This window comes from Cebus imitator, unplaced genomic scaffold, assembly GCF_001604975.1.
Source record: "Cebus imitator isolate Cc_AM_T3 unplaced genomic scaffold, Cebus_imitator-1.0 Scaffold59, whole genome shotgun sequence".
Lineage (NCBI taxonomy): Eukaryota > Metazoa > Chordata > Mammalia > Primates > Cebidae > Cebus > Cebus imitator.
Window position 1 is genome coordinate 5,743,439 of NW_016107374.1, and position 17,820 is coordinate 5,761,258.

Here is a 17,820-nt window from a genome sequence, read left to right on the forward strand (position 1 = left end):
TTTGTATTTTTAGTAGAGACGGGGTTTCACCATGTTGACCAGGATGGTCTCGATCTCTTGACCTCGTGATCCACCCGCCTTGGCCTCCCAAAGTGCTGGGATTACAGGCGTGAGCCACCGTTGTTTTTATAAATAAAGTTTTATTGGAACACAGACACACCCATTCACTCACCTGTTGTCCAAGGCTGTTTTCCTGCTGCAGTGACAGAGGTGAGTTGTTGCACCAGAGACCATATGGCCTGCAAAGCCTAAGTATTCACTACCTGGCTCTTTGTAGAAAAAGTTTGCCAACACTTGTTCTAGAGCTGCCCAATAGCAAGTGGGAAGTTTGGGATTTGGCCCAGAAACCAGCTTTTACAGCAAAGGGGCCTGAGAACTGGAAGATACAAAGACAGCGACCAAGACTAAACGTAAGGTGATGGGTGACAATCCTGGATTTGATCCCAGCCTCTTTGGCTCCTAGGGCTATGCTCTTTACACCAAGCCAGGCTGGTTGTTGAGATTGGCCTACCAGGAAGAAGAGAGAGGGGCCAGAGTCAGCCGGACAGCAGCAGGCAGGGGCTCCCAGAGACACAGGGACCTTTCATGGGGTAGCCATGTCTTTACCTGTCATGAGACCAGGCACACCAAGCAGGGGGCTGCCCACCAAGTTGGCACCCAGACCACTGACCATCTTTTCCTTCACCTCTTGGCCCTGGAACACCCTTCCTCCCTTGCCCGCCCACATTTTCTTCACCAGCTTGGCTCTTACTCATCCATTAAAGTAATGCCTCTCAAACTTGGATGTGCACTCAGATCACCTGGGGACCTTATTAAATTGTAGATTCTGTTTCAGGGGGTCTGGGGTGAGGCCTAAGAGCCTGCATTTCTAACCAGCTCCCAGGCAATGCTGATGCTGCTGGTTCGTGGACCACACTTTCGGTGACTGGAAAGATAACTTCTCTTAGACTTTCCTGGCCAGTCTCCCACCCCACGTCCCAAGCCTCAATTCTGGGGCTCTCACATTTGCCTCTAACAGAGTTCTACCACACGATATTATAGCAGTTTCCTTCGTGATGGTCTTTCTCATTAGCTAGCAAGCTTCCTTGTGACAAGGATGAGGTCTTAGTTATCTTAGTATCACCAGAGCCTGGCACTGTGTTTAGTGCATAGTTGGTGTCCAGAAGTGAAAGCAAGGAAGGGAGGGGAGAAGAAAGGAAGTGGGAGAGTGAGGCAGAGAGGAAGGGGAGGGGCAAAGGAAAGGGAAGGAAGACAGTATCAATGGATAAGAAGGAGGAAGGGACAGAAGGAAGAAAAGAAAGACGGATGGATGGAAGGAAGGAAGGAAGGAAAGAAGAGTTATGCAGGGGTGCACTGAGTGTAGGGAAGAGTGACAAAAGCAGGTTAAGGCCAGGCATGGTGGCTCACATCTGTAATCCCAGCTACTCGGGAGGCCAAGGTGGCAGGAGGATCACTTGAACCCAAGAGATGGAGACCAGCCTGGGCAACATAGATAGACCCCATCTCTAAAAAAAACAATGTTTTAAGTGAAAAAAAAAAAGAAAAAACCAGCAGATTAAGATTGGCAGTTGAGAGAGGCCAGACAAATGGGTCCGGGGTAAGATGAAACATGCAAGAATTGAGAGACCCTGGGTGAGAGCAATTTGGGAGACATGAGGGATACATGGGGCAGCTGAGTATGGGAGGTTCAGGAAATCAAAGTTCAAATCATGGGTGTTCTGCAGATCCTGGGGTCTGCAGCAAGATATGGACAGGCTTGGTTAGACCTTGACATCCACTGAGTTGCTGTCCATTGGTCCAGCATCCGTCATGTCCTTGTCCATGTAAAACAAGCATGGCGGCCACCCCCTACATCTCTGTTCTCTAGTTACCTCCATCTTCCCAAAGGTTCCAGAGGGAAACCAGCATTTCCCTCCAGGGGATGTTTCTGGGGCTCAGGGACTGGTGGAAGTCAGGAGGGGAAAGGAGAGCCCTTTGGGAGACGATGACCTCACAACGAGAGGTGCTCAACTAGTCACAAAAAATCAGGCATGGGATGTGTGATGATTGGATGCCCTTTCTTCGTCCTTGGTAGATGTGGGTATATGTGCTCCAAGGGATCCTCTTCTGAGTGGCCCGTGCCCAGCCCATCAAGATGGAATATAAATGGTGGCTATATAGTCTCTGTCGACATGCCACGCATATGATGGCTATGCAATTTGTTTTTATAACATTTTTCCCTCTTTTTTTTTTTTTTTTCTAGACAGATTCTTGCTCTGTCACCCAGGCTGGAGTGCAGTAGTGTGATTGGCTCACTGTAACGTCCACCTCCTGGGTTCAAGTGATTCTCATGCCTCAGCCACCCACATAGCTGGGATTACAGGCACGTGCCATCATGCCTGGCTAATTTTTGTATTTGTGGTAGAGACAGGGTTTCGCCCTGTTGGCCAGGCTGGTCTTGAACTCCTGGCCTCAAGAGATCTGTCCACCCTGGCCTCCCAAAGTGCTGGGATTACAGGTGTGAGCCACCACGCCCAGCCACATTTCTCCTCTAATTTAAACATATCACATGCTGAGTATAAAAAATTTGGAAGGAGCAGAAAAACACAAAGACAATGAGTATTTTTTTTGCATTCTATTATTTCCATTTGGAAAAATAATATGAGCATTTTCTTGGGTCAAATGATATCATTCATCTGGATCATTTCTTTTTTAATTTTGAGATAATTTTAGACTTAAAGAAAATATGCAGAAATAATGCTCTGAATTCCCACATACCCTTCACTCCTCTTCCCCTAATGTTGATATGTAATATACCAGAGTTCAATTAGCAAAGGCAGGAAATGAACAGCAATACTGTTACTAGTAACTAAACTACAGACCTTATTCACATTTTGCCAGTTGCCCCATTGACATTATTTTATTTTTCCATTTTTATTTTTGTTGTTGTGGTGGTGGTTTTTGAGACAAGGTCTTACTCTGTCACCCAGACGGGAGTGAAGTGGCACAATCTAGCTCACTGCAGCCTCAAACTTCAGGGCTCAAGCAGTTCTCCCACCTCAGCCTCTCAAGTAGCTGGGAACACAGGCACTCACCACCATTCCCAGATAATCTTTTGATTTTTTGTAGACACAAGGTCTTGCTTTATTCCCAGGCTGGTCTTGAACTCCTGGGCTCAAGGGATCCTCCCATCTCAGCCTCCCAAAGTGCTAGGATTATAGGTGTGAGCATTGCACCTGGGCTATTGAATTTTTTTTTTTTTTTTTTTTTTTTTTTTTACTAGTATAGGATTGAATCAGGCCAGCCGCAGTGGCTCACACCTGTAATCCCAGCACTTTGGGAGGCCAAGGTGGGTGGAACACCTGAAGTTAAGAGTTCAAGACCAGCCTGGCCAACAGGTGAAACTTCATCTCTACTAAAAATACAAAAATTAGCTGAATGTGGTGGCGTGCACCTGTAATCCCAGCTACTTGAGAGGCTGAGACAGGAGAATTGCTTGAACTCAAGAGGTAGAGATTGCAGTGAGCTGAGATTGTGCCACTGCACTCCAGCCTGCCTGGGTGAACTGAGTGAAAGAACAAGACTGTCTCAAAAAAAAAAAAAAAAAAAGAGAGAGAGAGAGAGAGAAAGAATAGGATTGGATCCAAGATCCCATGTTGCATTACTTGTCATGTCTCCTTAATTCTCTCTATCCTCACATTCCTTGGTCTTCTCTTTGTCTTTCATGATCTTGACATTTTTGAAAAGTGTTGGGCCCTTCACTTGGGTCCAGGTGCAATGGCTCATGCCTGTAATCCCAGCACTTTGGGAACCTGAGGTTAGGAGAATCCCGTGAGTCCAGGAGTTAGAGACCAGCCTGGACAGAGCATGACCTCGTCTCTCTACAAAAAAAAAAAAAAAAAAAAAAAAAAAAAAAAAAAAAAAAAAAAAAAAAAAAAAAAAGAATATCCTTCAACTTGAATTTGTCTCTTGTTTTCTCACGATTTGATTGAATTTATAGGTGCATTTTGGCCAGAATATCGCAGAAGTGATACTGTGTCTTCTCCGGACATCATGTCAGAGGGTTCAGGATGTCAAAATGACTTCTCACTGGGGATGTTAACCTTAATCACTTGATTAATATGACGTATGTTTGCTTTCTTCACCATAAAGTTGCTGTTTTTTCAAAATAAATTTTAATGGCAGTATGGCTTTCCATTATAGATCTCTAGCATAATCAGACCCTCTCTTTGTATGTTGTGTTTGTTACCTTTTTTTTTCAGTATTACAAAGAATGCTATAGTGATCATTCTTATAGGCACGTCTTTGCACATATCCCTGACTATTTTGTTAGGGTAAATTTCCAGACATAGAATTGTTGGAGTAAAGATTATTCATATTTTTATAGATGTGGATTCTTGGAGAAGAGTTATTTGTTTGTTTGTTTTAATCGGCTTTAATGAAGCAGAATTTAAATACAATAAATTGCACACATTTGGAGTGTATATTTCAATGAGTTTTGGCAAATGTGCATACCTATGTATCCCCCATCTAATCAAGATATAAAATATTTCGTATTTCTAGGCCAGATGCAGTAACTCACACCAGTAATTCCAACACTATGGGAGGCTGACAAGGAGCAGATTGCTTGATCCCAGAGGTTCACGACCAGCCTGGGCAACATGATGAAATCCTGTCTCTACTAAAAATACAAAAATAGTTAGCCAGGCGTGGTGGTGTGCAACCATGGTCCCAGCTACTTGGGAGGCTGAGGTGGGAGGATCGCTTGAACCTGGGAGGTAGAGGCTTCAGTGAGCCATAGTCTCACAACTGCACTCCAGCCTGGGCCACATAGCAAGACGTTGTCTCTATATATGTGGCTGGGCGCGGTGGCTCACGCCTGTAATCCCAGCACTTTAGGGGGCCGAGGAGGATGGATCACAAGGTCAGGAGTTCGAGACCAGCCTATCCAAGATGGTGAACCCTCATCTCTACTAAAAATACAAAAATTAGCTGGGCACAGTGATGGGTGCCTGTAATCCCAGCTACTTGGGAGGCTGAGGCAGGAAAATCACTTGAACCCCGGAAGCAGAGGTTGCAGTGAGCCGACATGGCGCCACTGCTCTCTAGCCTGAGCAACAGAGCAAGACTCCATCTCAAAAAATATATATACACATACATATATATATATATGTATGTGTATATATACACATATATGTATATATCCACATACATATATACATATATGTACATATATACATATATGCGCCTGTATATGTATATATGTGCATATACACATATATATATGCATGTATATATGTGTGTATATACATATATATATATACATATATAGGCATATGTATACACACCTATATATAAACTTTCCAAAATTTTCTCACACCTCCCCTTGCAGTCAGTTCTCCCCACCCCTCACCCCAGACAACCAGGGATCTGGTTTCTATTATCTCAGGTTAGTGTTACCTATTCTAGGACTTAGTATAAACCAGAGTTATACAACAAATTCTCTTCTATGACTGTCTTCTTTGAATCGACATCATGTTTGTGATGTTCATCCATGTCGTCATGAATGTCAGCCATTCGTGTATTCTTATTGCTGGACAGTATCCTGTTGTATAAATATGCCATCATTTGTTTATTCATTCTTCCATTGATGGGTGTCTGGGCTGCTTCCAGTTTGGGGACTTTATGAATAAAGCCACTAAGGACATTGGCATACATGTGGACACGTGTTTTCATTTCTCTCAGGTAAATACCTCAGAGTAGAATTGCTGGGTCATAAAGTATATATTCAGCATTATTAGACACTACAGAGTGGGCTTATTTTCATCTCAATTTTACAACACAGGCCACAGAAAGCTTAAGGGACCTGTTTAAGGTCAAGGGGAGGAAGAGGAAGAGAAATAGGATTTTTCTCCAGGAATTTAATGCTAGGTGCTTATCCTGTTCATCTCCTTTAATCCTCAAAGCAACCCTATAAGGTGAGAATTCTGCTTCCCATTCTGTAGATGGGGAAACTAAGGGTCATGAGCATGCAGCAAGGTCAGGTTCAATCCCAGCCCAGCGCGAGTACCCAAGTTGTGTTTGTTCTTTTTTTTTTTTAATGAGATGGAGTCTCGCTCTGTTGCCCAGGCTGAAATACGTGGTGCAATCTTGGCTCAATGCAACCTCCACCTCCTGGGTTCAAGCAGTTCTCCTGCCTCAACCTCACAAGTAGCTTGGATTACAGGTACGCCGCCACATCAGCTAATTTTTATAATTTTAGTAGAGTTGGAGTTTCACCACAGTTGGCCGGGCTGGTCTCGAACTCCTGACCTTAAGTGATCCACTCCCCTCGGCCTCCCAAAGTGCTGGGATTACAGGCATGAGCCACCGCAACTGGCCCCTGTTCTTTCACTAGGTATTCATCCTCCCTCCTTGGAAGAGAGCAGGTGGCGGAGCTGGGAAGGACACGTATCTCCTGCTATGGGCCTTATGGCCTGGCCTTACCTGCACCCTGTGCCCATCCTTCTGGGGCTCCTGACAGCAATTGCCTGTGATGCTGGAGTCAGCCCTCTAAAGATGAGGATGGTCTGGATGGGAGACCCAGAGGGTGACCCACTGTCCAGCCCCCAGCCCAAAGGTTTAGAGTTTCTCCTACCCTGAAACTTGATCCTCAGTCCTGGGCACTTTGATCTACTGGGCAGCTGGGTGGCAGGTGAGGGCAGCAGGCAGGGGCTGTGTCTCCCTGGCCATATCACAGCCGCATTAGGAGCTGGCCTGAGTGCTTTCCAGAGCTGATGAATGGCCTGCCTGTGACCTGGAATGTCATCACTGCCTGGGGCTAGGGGGCCCCCAGCTCCATCCTTTGAGTCTTTACTGCTAATAATAATTGATGTTCTCTGTGTGGTTGCAGGGAAAGTTCTATCTGGTCATCGAGGAGCTGAGCCAGCTGTTCCGATCCCTTGTCCCCATCCAGCTGTGGTACAAATACATCATGGGAGACGACTCCTCTAACAGCTACTTCCTGGGAGGAGTCCTGATGGTTCTCTACAGCCTCTGCAAGGTAAGGTGACCCCAAGGCTGGAGGGCTGGCCTAAGGAGGGCCCCACTCACTAGCCAGGCCTTGGGGACTCCTGGGGAAGCTGGAGCACCCATGCTAGTTTCTTTCTTTTTTTTTTTCCATTTATTTATTTTATTGCATTTTAGGTTTTGGGGTACATGTGAAGAACATGCAAGATTGTTGCATAGGTACACACGTGGCAGTGTGATTTGCTGCCTTCCTCCCCATCACCTACATCTGGCATCTCTCCCCTTGCTATCTCTCCCCAACTCCCCACCCCGTACTGTCCCTCCCCTATTTCCCCCCAACAGAGCCCAGTGTGTAGTGCTCCTCTCCCTGTGTCCATGTGTTCTCATTGTTCAACACCCGCCTATGAGTAAGAACATGCGGTGTTTGATCTTCTGCTCTTCTGTCAGTTTGCTGAGAATGATGGTTTCCAGGTTCATCCATGTCCCTACAAAGGACACAAACACATCGTTTTTGATGGGTGCATAATATTCCATGGTGTATATGTGCCACATTTTCCCTGTCCAGTCTACCATCATTGGGCATTTGGGTTGGTTCCAGGTCTTTGCTATTGTAAGCAGTGCTGCAATTCACACAACATGAAATTAACCACTAACTATTTTATTTTTATTGTATTTTACTTAATTTTTTTTGAGATGGAGTCTCACTCTGTCACCTAGGCTGGAGTTCAGTGGCGCAGTCTTGGCTCACTGCAGCCTCCATTCCCCGGTTCAAGTGATTCTCCTGCCTCAGCCTCTCAAGTAGCTGGGACTACAGGCACATACCACCACACCCAGCTAATTTTTTGTATATTTGGTAGAGACGGAGTTCCACCGTGTTGGTCAGGCTGATCTCGAACTCCTGGCCTCAAGTGATCTGCCCACTTCTGTCTCCCAAAGTGCTGGGATTACAGGCATGAGCCACCGCACCCAGCCTCCAGTAACTATTTTAAAGTGTACAGTTCAATGGCATTGAGCGGATTCACAATGTCACGCAACCAACACCACCACTGTCTAGTTCCAGGACATTTTCATCACTCTGAAAAGAAACCTTGTGCCCAGTAAGCAGTCTCTCCCCATTCTTCCAGCCTCCCTTTCCCCTAGCCCCTGGCAGCCATGAATCTACTTTTTCTGTTTCTGTGAATATACTTATTATGAATGTTTCCTATAAATCATAATAGGTGCCTTTTGTGTCTGGCATTTTCATTTAGCATTGTATTTTTGAGGTTCATCTACACTGTAGAGCATGTATCAGTATTTTTTCTGGTTGAATCTACCCCAGTTTCTCACTTATGAAGCTCACCATATGACATTCTTTCAAATAATCATCTTCACAACCCTTCAAGGTACATGCTATTGTTACTCTCTTCTTTTTTTTTTTTTAAGACTGAGTCTCACTCTGTCACCCAGGCTGAAGTGCAGTGGCGCTATCTCTGCTCACTGCAGTTTCTGCCTCCAGTGTTCAGGTGATTCTCCTGCCTCAGCCCCGCTAGTAACTGGTATTACAGGCCTGTGCCACCACACCAAGCTATTTTTTGTATTTTTAGTAGAGATGGGGTTTCACCATGTTGGCCAGGCTATTCCCAAACTCCTGACCTCAAGTGATCCACCCACCTCGACCTCCCAAAGTACTGGGATTACAGGCATGAGCCACCCGGCCCAGCCCCTGTTACTCCCATTTTATGGGTTGAGAAACTGAGGTTCAGGGAGATAAGGTTACTTGCCCAAGGTCACTCAGGTAAAGACAACAGAACAAGCACTGCACCCAGGCAGGCTGCCTCTAAAGCCAGAAGCTCCTAATCACACATCTACGTCTACTGAATGTTTTCTATCTCTCTCTTACTTCAAAATAGTATCCATGTTAAACTGCACACCCTCAATTCCTCAAATTAGTGTGCAGTGCTTTTCTCTTCATCATTAGTACAAATCAGAGGTTTCTTCCCCCCTAAATATCCAAACTTCTTGCTTTCTCTTTGGTTCTCCATTTCTGGCTTTAGAGAATCCTGGGAGGATGCATGAGTTCTTCTCTTTCCTTCCTTCCGGCAGGACTGGCCAGGCAATCCATGCAGTATCAGTCATTGGGACATACTGATTACTTGCTGGTTCTGATCAACACATTGGCTGACTGGAGCGCTAGATGGAGAAGGGTTATCAGGGCAGGCTGGGCTCAGAGGAAGAGTGCTGTGATCGATTAGCAATGCCTGCCCTGGGCTTGGGAGGGGAAATAGACACCACGTGTGCCATATATTTGGTATCCTGGTCTAGGTAACAAGGGAGACTGTTGATATTAGGCAGCAAGACAAAAGCCAAGCAGCACTGTTGGGAAGGAAGACATGCAAATGGGAAGAAGATTCCTAAAAATGTTCTGAGTCAAAATTGGGTGCAGGGTGAGTAGATGGGATGAGGTGATTATATAGGGGTTGTGAGAGATTGTTGGGTACTTTCCAGCCACCATCCTGCTCTCCTTTCAGTCCTTCGACATCTGTGGACGCGTGGGCGGAGTTAGGAAAGCCCTGAAGCTTCTCTGCACCTCTCAGGTGAGTTGGCTTCAGGTGGTCCCCACCAAGGTCCTGGAATCAAGAGCTGGAAATAGCAGCAGCCCCTTCCTCAGCCCACAGATCTCACAGTGCTCCTGAGGGCAAGGCTCCCACAAGCATCCATAGCTCTATTTGCCTCTCCCCTCCCTCAAACAGAACTATGGCGTCCGAGCCACTGGGCAGCAGTGCACAGAAGCCGGTGACATCTGTGCTATCTGTCAGGCTGAGTTCCGGGAGCCTCTGATTCTCTTGTGCCAGGTAAGCGGGGATCAGGTGGGGCCACTGGAGACTGAAACTGGGGGAGAGCAGGATCCTTCCCCATGGGCAGTCCTCGGGTCTCTGGCATGGGTGTCTGGGGGGCAATGCGGTTAAGACCGGAGTCAGCCAGACCTGGGTTCCGATCTCACCTCTGCCTCTTAGTAGCTGGGTAGACTTGGGCACATTACTTCACCTCTCTGAGCGTTAGTTTCTTCAGTAAAATGTAGACATGCCAAATTCAGTATGATGTAACATCAGAATATCCTGCATGGCAATTTCAGCAGCACCAAGAATGACCCCCCACCCCATGTGTCGGTCACTCTCTCTCTGAGCCTTGGTTTTTCTCATGTCTAAAATGGACATAATAGTGGCCGGGCATGGTGGCTTATGCCTGTAATCCCAGCATTTTGGAAGGCCAAGGCAGGCAGATCACCTGAAGTCAGGAGTTCGAGACCAGCCAGGCCAACATGGTAAAACCCAGTCTCTACTTAAAAAAAATACAAAAATTAGCCAGGCATGGTGGCACATACCTTAGTTCCAGCTACTCCGGAGGGTGAGGCAGGAGAATTGCTTGAACCCAGGAGGTGGAAGTTGCAGTGAGCTGAGGTCATGCCACTGCACTCCAGCCTAGGCAACAAAACGAGACTCCATCTCAAAGCAAAAGGGCATAAGAAGAACACCTATTTCATAGAGCTATTATTATGATTAAAGTAGATCATCCATGGAAAGAGCTAAATTTCAATTATTCAACCATAGAAGTTTCTAGAATTATCGTTATTATCCGTATAATTATTATTACCATTTGGTTTTATTAGTTGTGGGTCACCAGCCCACGGTCGTAAGTGCTGTCCGGCTCCTTTTAACTCCCTAAATGCGTCCCTCCTCCTCCTCCTCCTGACATCAGGGACTAGGTGTCAATTCAGCAAATGTGTATTGGGGTCAAAGCATCCTATCTGACTCTGGGAAGAGAGAGGCAGAGGGCACGCAGATCCCATCCCCTCCTCTGGAAGCTCACAGTCTCCGCAGGGAGACAGACACTTACATAAATAACTGTGAAGCAAGGCAGGCAGTGATAAGTGCTATGTAAGAGAGATTCATGCAGTGTCTCAGGGGGCCGGGGAAGAGAGCGCTGAGTTCCAGGTTGGGAAGGTTTTTTGGAGGAGGCATAGCCTGGAGAGCAAAAGGCATGGAAAGGCTTATGGGTCGGGGGACAGAAGGTGGGTTCCTTTTAACATCAGCAAGCATTTTGTTGTTGTTATTGTTGTTATTGCTGTTCAGAGATTTGGAAGGAGGAGGTTGTTTTTAATGTTCAATTTTATTTCTTTTTAAATGGATAATATATTTGCCTGAATCGAAATTCAAAAAGGAGACGAAAGAGCCATGATGGCTAACACAGTCAGGGACCTGGGTTGGATCCCAGAACAGAGAAGGGACATTGGTAGAAAATGAGTTTGGTGAAATCCGCATAGAGTCTGGATTTGAGTTAATAGAGACATATCAATGTGGGTTTCTTGGTTTTGACAAATGTACCACGGTAATGCAAGATGGTAACATTCGGGGAAACTGAAACCCAGTGAGGGGTATACTGGGATTTTACCTTCTATCTTTGCAACTTTTCTGTAAACCTTCAATTATTCCAAAATAAAAAGTTTATTAAAAAAAAAATATTTGAAAGAGGTTAGGGGTTCGAGACCAGCCTGGCCAACATGGCAAAACCCCATCTCTGTTTGAAAAAAAAAACTTTTTTGTAATCTTTGAAAGGTATAAAAAGGAGACCTGTCACCATATGTATGTATATATGTATATATATTTATTTATACACACACAAACATATCTTTTTTTTTTAAAGGGTACGTTATCCACAGGCACTTTCTCAAAAAAAAAAAAAACCTAACTTATAATACATTCTACTTATGCTGTTTTCTGCACTTCCTTTTTTTTTTTTTTTTTGAGACAGTTTCGCTCTTGTTACTCAGGCTGGAGTGCAATGGTGCAATCTTGGCTCACCACAACCTCTGCCTCCCGGATTCAAGCAATTCTCCTGCCTCAGCCTCCCAAGTAGCTGGGATTACAGGCATGTGCCACCACACCTGCCTAATTTTGTATTTTATGTAGAGATGGGGTTTCTCCATGTTAGTCAGGCTGGTCTCGAACTCCCAACCTCAGGTGATCTGCCTGCCTCAGCCTCCCAAAGAGCTGGGATTACAAGCGTGAGCCACTGTACCCAGCCTGCACCTTCCTTTTTAACTTAAAACTCTTATCTTAGAGATTCCTTCCTATCCTATTTTATAGCTGCATAACATGCCGTTTTATGGATAGACCACAGTTTGTTTTACCATTCTCCTATTGATAGGCATTTAGCAGCTAATAATCTCTTGTTATTACAAATAAGCCTGTCATGAATGCTCCAGAGTTGGCAGATCAATTGCACCAACCTGGGCCCATCGTGTTGATTAAATATGAATTCAAGGGAAGCATTTAGAACTGCTCCTGGCACGAGGTCAGGGTTCAATAAATGTTAGCTCTTATGGGCGTGCGCCCCATTTCACACACACATGAGCTCTTGGTAGGATAAATTCCTAGCAGCAGAATTATGAGGTCAGAGGGTACACAGTTTTGACAGTTACTGCTAAATTGCCCTCGGTAAAGAGTGTATCCACTTACGCTCCCAGTGTGCAGTATGACACTGCCTCTTGCTCCTTCCCTCACCAACACACGGCGTTACCAATACTCTTTTGAGCTTTGCCAATCTAACAGGTGACAAACGGTATCTCAGTGCAGTTTTAATTTGCATTTTCCTAATTATGAGCGTGGTTAAGCATCTTTTCATAAGCTTCAGAGCCATCTGTATTTCCCTTTTGGTAGCAGGGACGATTTGAACATGATGTCAAGGTGAAAGTCTGACGAGCTCTCTAAGCCTCAGTCTGTTTGTCTCTTCTCCATTCTTCTCCTGATACCACTATGTCTTCCCGAAGCTGGATTAGAAATTCTTGGGAGGGGTCAGACAAGACCTCATTGTCCCAGATCTAGGAATAACAGCCACACCCAGTGCTGGTTAAGGACTGTACACATGGCCAGGCCGAGCACACATTTCAGTCTTGCTCTGCTGCTGTGAGCTAGGCCTGGAACAGCAGAGTTGATTCACACAATGGGCCATGCTGATTCCTAAAAGCACTGAATGAGTGAACAAATGAATGAATGATTCGGCTTCAACATTGCTTCCTCCATAAAGGCTTTCCTAACTCTGCCTCCCCAGACTAGCCGTGTCCCCGGCTATATGGTCTCATAGATGCCTGTATTTTTCCTTCTTAGCACTTATTCCAGTTGTTAACTGGATAGTTCATTGGGTAATTTGATGGGCAAGGTCTGTCTCCCTTCTGCCAAATTGCAAGCAACATGAGAGCAGATACCATGTCTGTCTTGTTTAGCCACAGAGCCACAGTACTGTATCAGGAAATATTGGATGGATGGATGGATGGATGGATGGATGGATGGATGGATGGGATAGTTAGATGGATGGCTGGGATGGATGATGGATGGGATGGGATGGTTGAATGGATGGATGGATGGATGGATGGAGGGAGAGAGGGAGGGATGGAGGGATGCATGGTTGCACAGATACAAAGATGGGATTGATGGGTGGTTGGATGGATGGGATGGGATGATTGGATGGAATGTGTAGATGAATAGGATGGAGATGGATGGATGGATGGGATGGGTAGAGGAATGGATGGGTGGATGGACAGGATGGGTGGATAGATGAATGGATAGGATGGTGGCCAGGTGGAGAAATGGGTGGGTGAGTGCAAAGGTGGGTGGATAGAGATATAAGTAAGTGAGTTAATGTGTGGTTGGGCAAACGGATGGACATATGGGTGGGTAAATTGGATGGATGGATGGATGGAACTGGATGGTGGCCAGGTGGAGAAGTTGGTGAGTGAGTGCAAAGGCAGGTGGATAGAGGTATAAGTGGGTGAGTGACTGTATGGATGGCAAATGGATGGACAGATAGGTGGGTAAATAGGATGGATGGACAAATGGATGGACGGATGGATGGATGGAATGGTATCCAAGTGGAGGAGAGGGTGGGTGAGCACAAGGTGGGTAGATAGAGGTATAAGTGGGTGAGTGACTGGGTGTGTGTGGGTGGGAAAATGGATGGACAGATGGGTGGGTATATAGGTGGGTGGGAGGGTAGGTAGGTGGATGGATGGGAAGAAGGAAGGATGGGAGGGAAGGGTGAAGAGCCTACTAGGCTAAAGCAACACCTTGTCTCCCCTTTAAAGACTCATCAAATTAAGCTCAATATGTCATTCCCACTCCACCCCCTTCCCCCTGAGCTAGGGCTCAGCAAGCAGATTGTTAATGGAAGCTGGTCAGGGAGACACCGAGCATGTCCTGAGGTTAGGACTCAGAGCGCACCTGCGCAGTTAGGCACTTGCAAGTATTTATGGTGTGCCCTCTGCCAGGCCACTGGGAGCCAGGAAAAGGGCATTTGAATACAAAATGAGGAGCTTGGTGTATTTAAAGGAGTTCTTTGCCAAAGAGAGGAGAGTACATTTAGAGAATGAACTGTCCTCCAATTCTTGGTCACTATGAGTTGGGTTTTTGCATGTTTTATGATGTGAAAAGAGGAGGGCAAGCGAGAGAATGGGGACTCCTGTTGATTTTGCGTTTACAAGTTTTTCACACTTGATGCTTTATAGGCCTTATCTGTCCCCCTCCTTATAGACACTTGGGAGGGAAATAATAACCCGACTTAATAGATGAAAACTCAGGCTCAGAAAAACAAAGGGATGGGCTTGCCTGAGGTCCCGCGGTTCCTCAGTTACAGAACCAGGGTTCAAATCCAGAGCCTCTGATGCCATTGGCCATGTGCATTCCGCAAGGCTTGTCCTTGGGCTTTGAGATGTCCCCTGGGCTGCATTAAAAGATCAGAGCAGCCAGGCGAGGTGGCTCACACCTGTAATCCCAACACTTTGGAAGACCAAGGCAGGTGGATCATGAGGTCGGGAGTTCGAGACCCGCCTGGCAGATATGGTGAAACCCCGTCTCTACCAAAAATACGTAAATTAGCTGGGTGTGGTGGTGTGCACCTGTAGTCCCAGCTACTTGGGAGGCTGAGGCAGAAGAATCACTTGAATCCAGGGGAGGGAGGTTGCAGTGAGCCAAGATTGCACCACTGCACTCCAGCCTGGGCAGCAGAGTGAGACTCCATCACACACACACACACACACACACACACACACACACACACACACGATCAGAGTACTTTTTCCAGAAATTCCTGGGAATAGTCTCTGCTCTGTCCAGCCAGGCGTGTGCATGTTGCCTCCTCGGAATGAATGAGTGTCTGAGCTGTGATCAGAGTTCTTGACGCCTGCCTCTGATCCCTCCATCTATTCATCTATGCGTCGGGTGCCTATTGGGTACCAGCAATATCCCAGGCACCAACTCTAACCCTAACCAGTGCATTTCATTGTAACCCTGACCCTCCTGTCATCTGTCACCCAAGATGGACGAGCTCCTGGGCAGCTTGTAGGTTTTTTTTAAGAGTCATATGAGATGATGTATAGGGCTATATCTGGGTTTTGAAAATCATAGTGTGTTATACCAATATTCAGTCTTAGTGTTTAATTCTAAGTCTCGGCATGGCTGGCCTGGTTTGTGTGATTAAAGAGGATCTGAGGTTAGGGGTGTGTGTGTGTCTGTGTGTGTGTCTGTGTGTCTGTGTGTGTGTGTCTGTGTGTGTGGCCTGTCTGGTAGTAGCCACATTTTCAGTAAGGTCATTTTTCATAATTAAATGCTTCAGACATCCTTTCCCAGATTCTCTATAATAAGAGTTTTCACTACAAAGTTAGACATTTTTTGTATCAGTTATCGATTGCTGTGTAACTAGTTACCCCAAAACTCAGTGGCTTAAAGCAACCAATATTTATTATCTCACAGTTTTTATGGGTCAGGAATTCAGGCACAGGTCAGGCATGGTAGCTCATGTCTATAGTCCCAGGACTTTGGGAGGCCAAGATGGGCAGATTACTTGAAGTCAGAAGTTCAAGACCAGCCTGAGCAACATAGCAAGACCCCATCTCTCAAAAAAAATACAAAAATTAGCTGGATGTGCTGATGCACACCTGTGGTCCCAGCTACTCTGGAGGCTGAGGTGAGAGGACTGCTTGAGCCCAAGAGGCGGAGGCTGCAGTGAGCCGGGATTACACCACTGCACCATAGCCTGGGTGACAGAGGGAGATTGTCTCAAAAAAGGAAAAAAAAAAAAATGCTGGCCACAGTGCCTCAGTTGTAATCCTAGCACTTTGGGAGGTCGAGGCTGGAGTGCAATGGCGCAATCTCGGCTCACTGCAACCTCTGTCCTCCCAGGTTCAAGCGATTCTCCTGCCTCAGCCTCCTGAGTAGCTGGAGCTACCGACACCCAGTACCACGCCCAGCTAATTTTTGCATTTTTAGTAAAGATGGGATTTTGCCATGTTAGCCAGACTAGTCACGAACTCCTGGCCTCAAGTGATCCGCCTACCTTAGCTTCCCAAAGTGTTGGAATTATAGGCGTGAGCCACCACGCCCGGCATGTTCATGCTTTATAAAGGGTAGTGGCTCATGACTGCCTGTTCTCCTCCTCACCTGCATCTATCCCCCCAGACCCCTGCCTGGCTGCTCCCTTCTTTCTCAGATCACACTGAACGCCAAGGGCTAGGTCAAGAAATGCCCCTCTCTTCTGCTCAGAGCCTCTTCTCTCAAACTGGGGCTGGCTCCTGTGAGTGTAGGCTCTTATCCCAAGCCCCCACCTTCCTGCTCTGGATCTTTGGGCAAAAGACCTGGAGTGTCTGGATAGAATTTGGGGTGTGGGTGAGATGATTGGTTTAACCCCAACTATGTGCCCCAGGAGGCACAAGAGGGGGTGGTTAACCACCCAGGGCCAGTTGGGCACAGTGGCTGGCACCTGTAATCCCAGCATTTTGGGAGGCTGAGGCAAGTGGATCACTTGAGGTCAAGAGTTGAAGACCAGTCTGACCAACATGGAGAAATCTCCTCTCTACTACACACACACACACACACACACACACACACACACACAACCTAGCCAGGCACGTGGTGGCCCACACTTGTTGAAAGACTATGAATAAGCCTTGAGTTGAAGGTCATGTGGCATGTCAATGACATCAGTTACTCCAGGGTGGGAGCATGGGGCTGGGCGGGAGAAGGGCCATCAGGGAGAGTATCGGTGCCATAAGAGGAATCTGTAGAAGCTGTGGGGATTGCTGACGCCTGGGTCCCGCCCTCCAGGCCATGGTGAGAATCCAGTACGGTCTTTGCAGCTCTGTGGGGACTGCTCTCCTTTCCCCACTCCCTCTCTCCCAGGCACCCTCAACTACAGCCACATCAGCTGTCTTCAAGTGCCTCAAACGTCTTCCTATCTCAGGAGCTTTGCACAGGAGGTTTTTTCAGCCTGGAATGTTCTATCTCCATCCCCTCTCTTCTGCCCAGTTAACTGCTAAATGTTCTTCAGGCCTCAGCTCAAGTGTCCCCACCTCCAGGAAGCATTCCTTGACTATCCCTTGGATCAAAGTGGTCCCTATGTCACACACCTCCATAACACCATGGAAATCTCCTTCAGAGCGTTGTCTACAATTAGGCACCCACTGTATACCATGCTAGGAGTGAATGGGGTTTACAAGAAGCTTACAGCCTGGCATGGAGAGACAGATAATAAACAGTAAACACATAAAATAATAATCATTATTACTGTAATAATAGCTAACTTTTATAGAGCACTTACTATTTGCCAGTCATTATTCTAAGTGCCTTCTTTTTTATTTTATTATTTTTACTTTTTTAGACAGGGTGTCACTCTGTCTCCCAGTGGCATGATCGTAGCTCACTACAGCCTCAGTGTCCTGGGCTCAAGTGATCTTCCCACCACCTCAGCCTCCTGAGTAGCTGGGACTACAGGCACATGCCACCATGCCCAGCTAATTTTTTTTTTTTT

General features: G+C 46.4%; 1 protein-coding gene across 2 annotated transcripts in view; it reads left to right on the forward strand.

Moving 5' to 3' along the window:
* The window catches only part of RNFT2 (ring finger protein, transmembrane 2), a 120,783-nt gene that overhangs the window by 90,322 nt on the left and 12,641 nt on the right, over window positions 1-17,820 (forward strand). For both annotated transcript variants that reach the window (XM_017529531.2, XM_017529530.2), the window contains exons 8-10: window positions 6,872-7,021; window positions 9,495-9,560; window positions 9,717-9,818. In XM_017529531.2, the coding sequence (XP_017385020.1) occupies window positions 6,872-7,021; window positions 9,495-9,560; window positions 9,717-9,818 (318 nt within the window). The remainder of the gene's footprint in view (window positions 1-6,871; window positions 7,022-9,494; window positions 9,561-9,716; window positions 9,819-17,820) is intronic.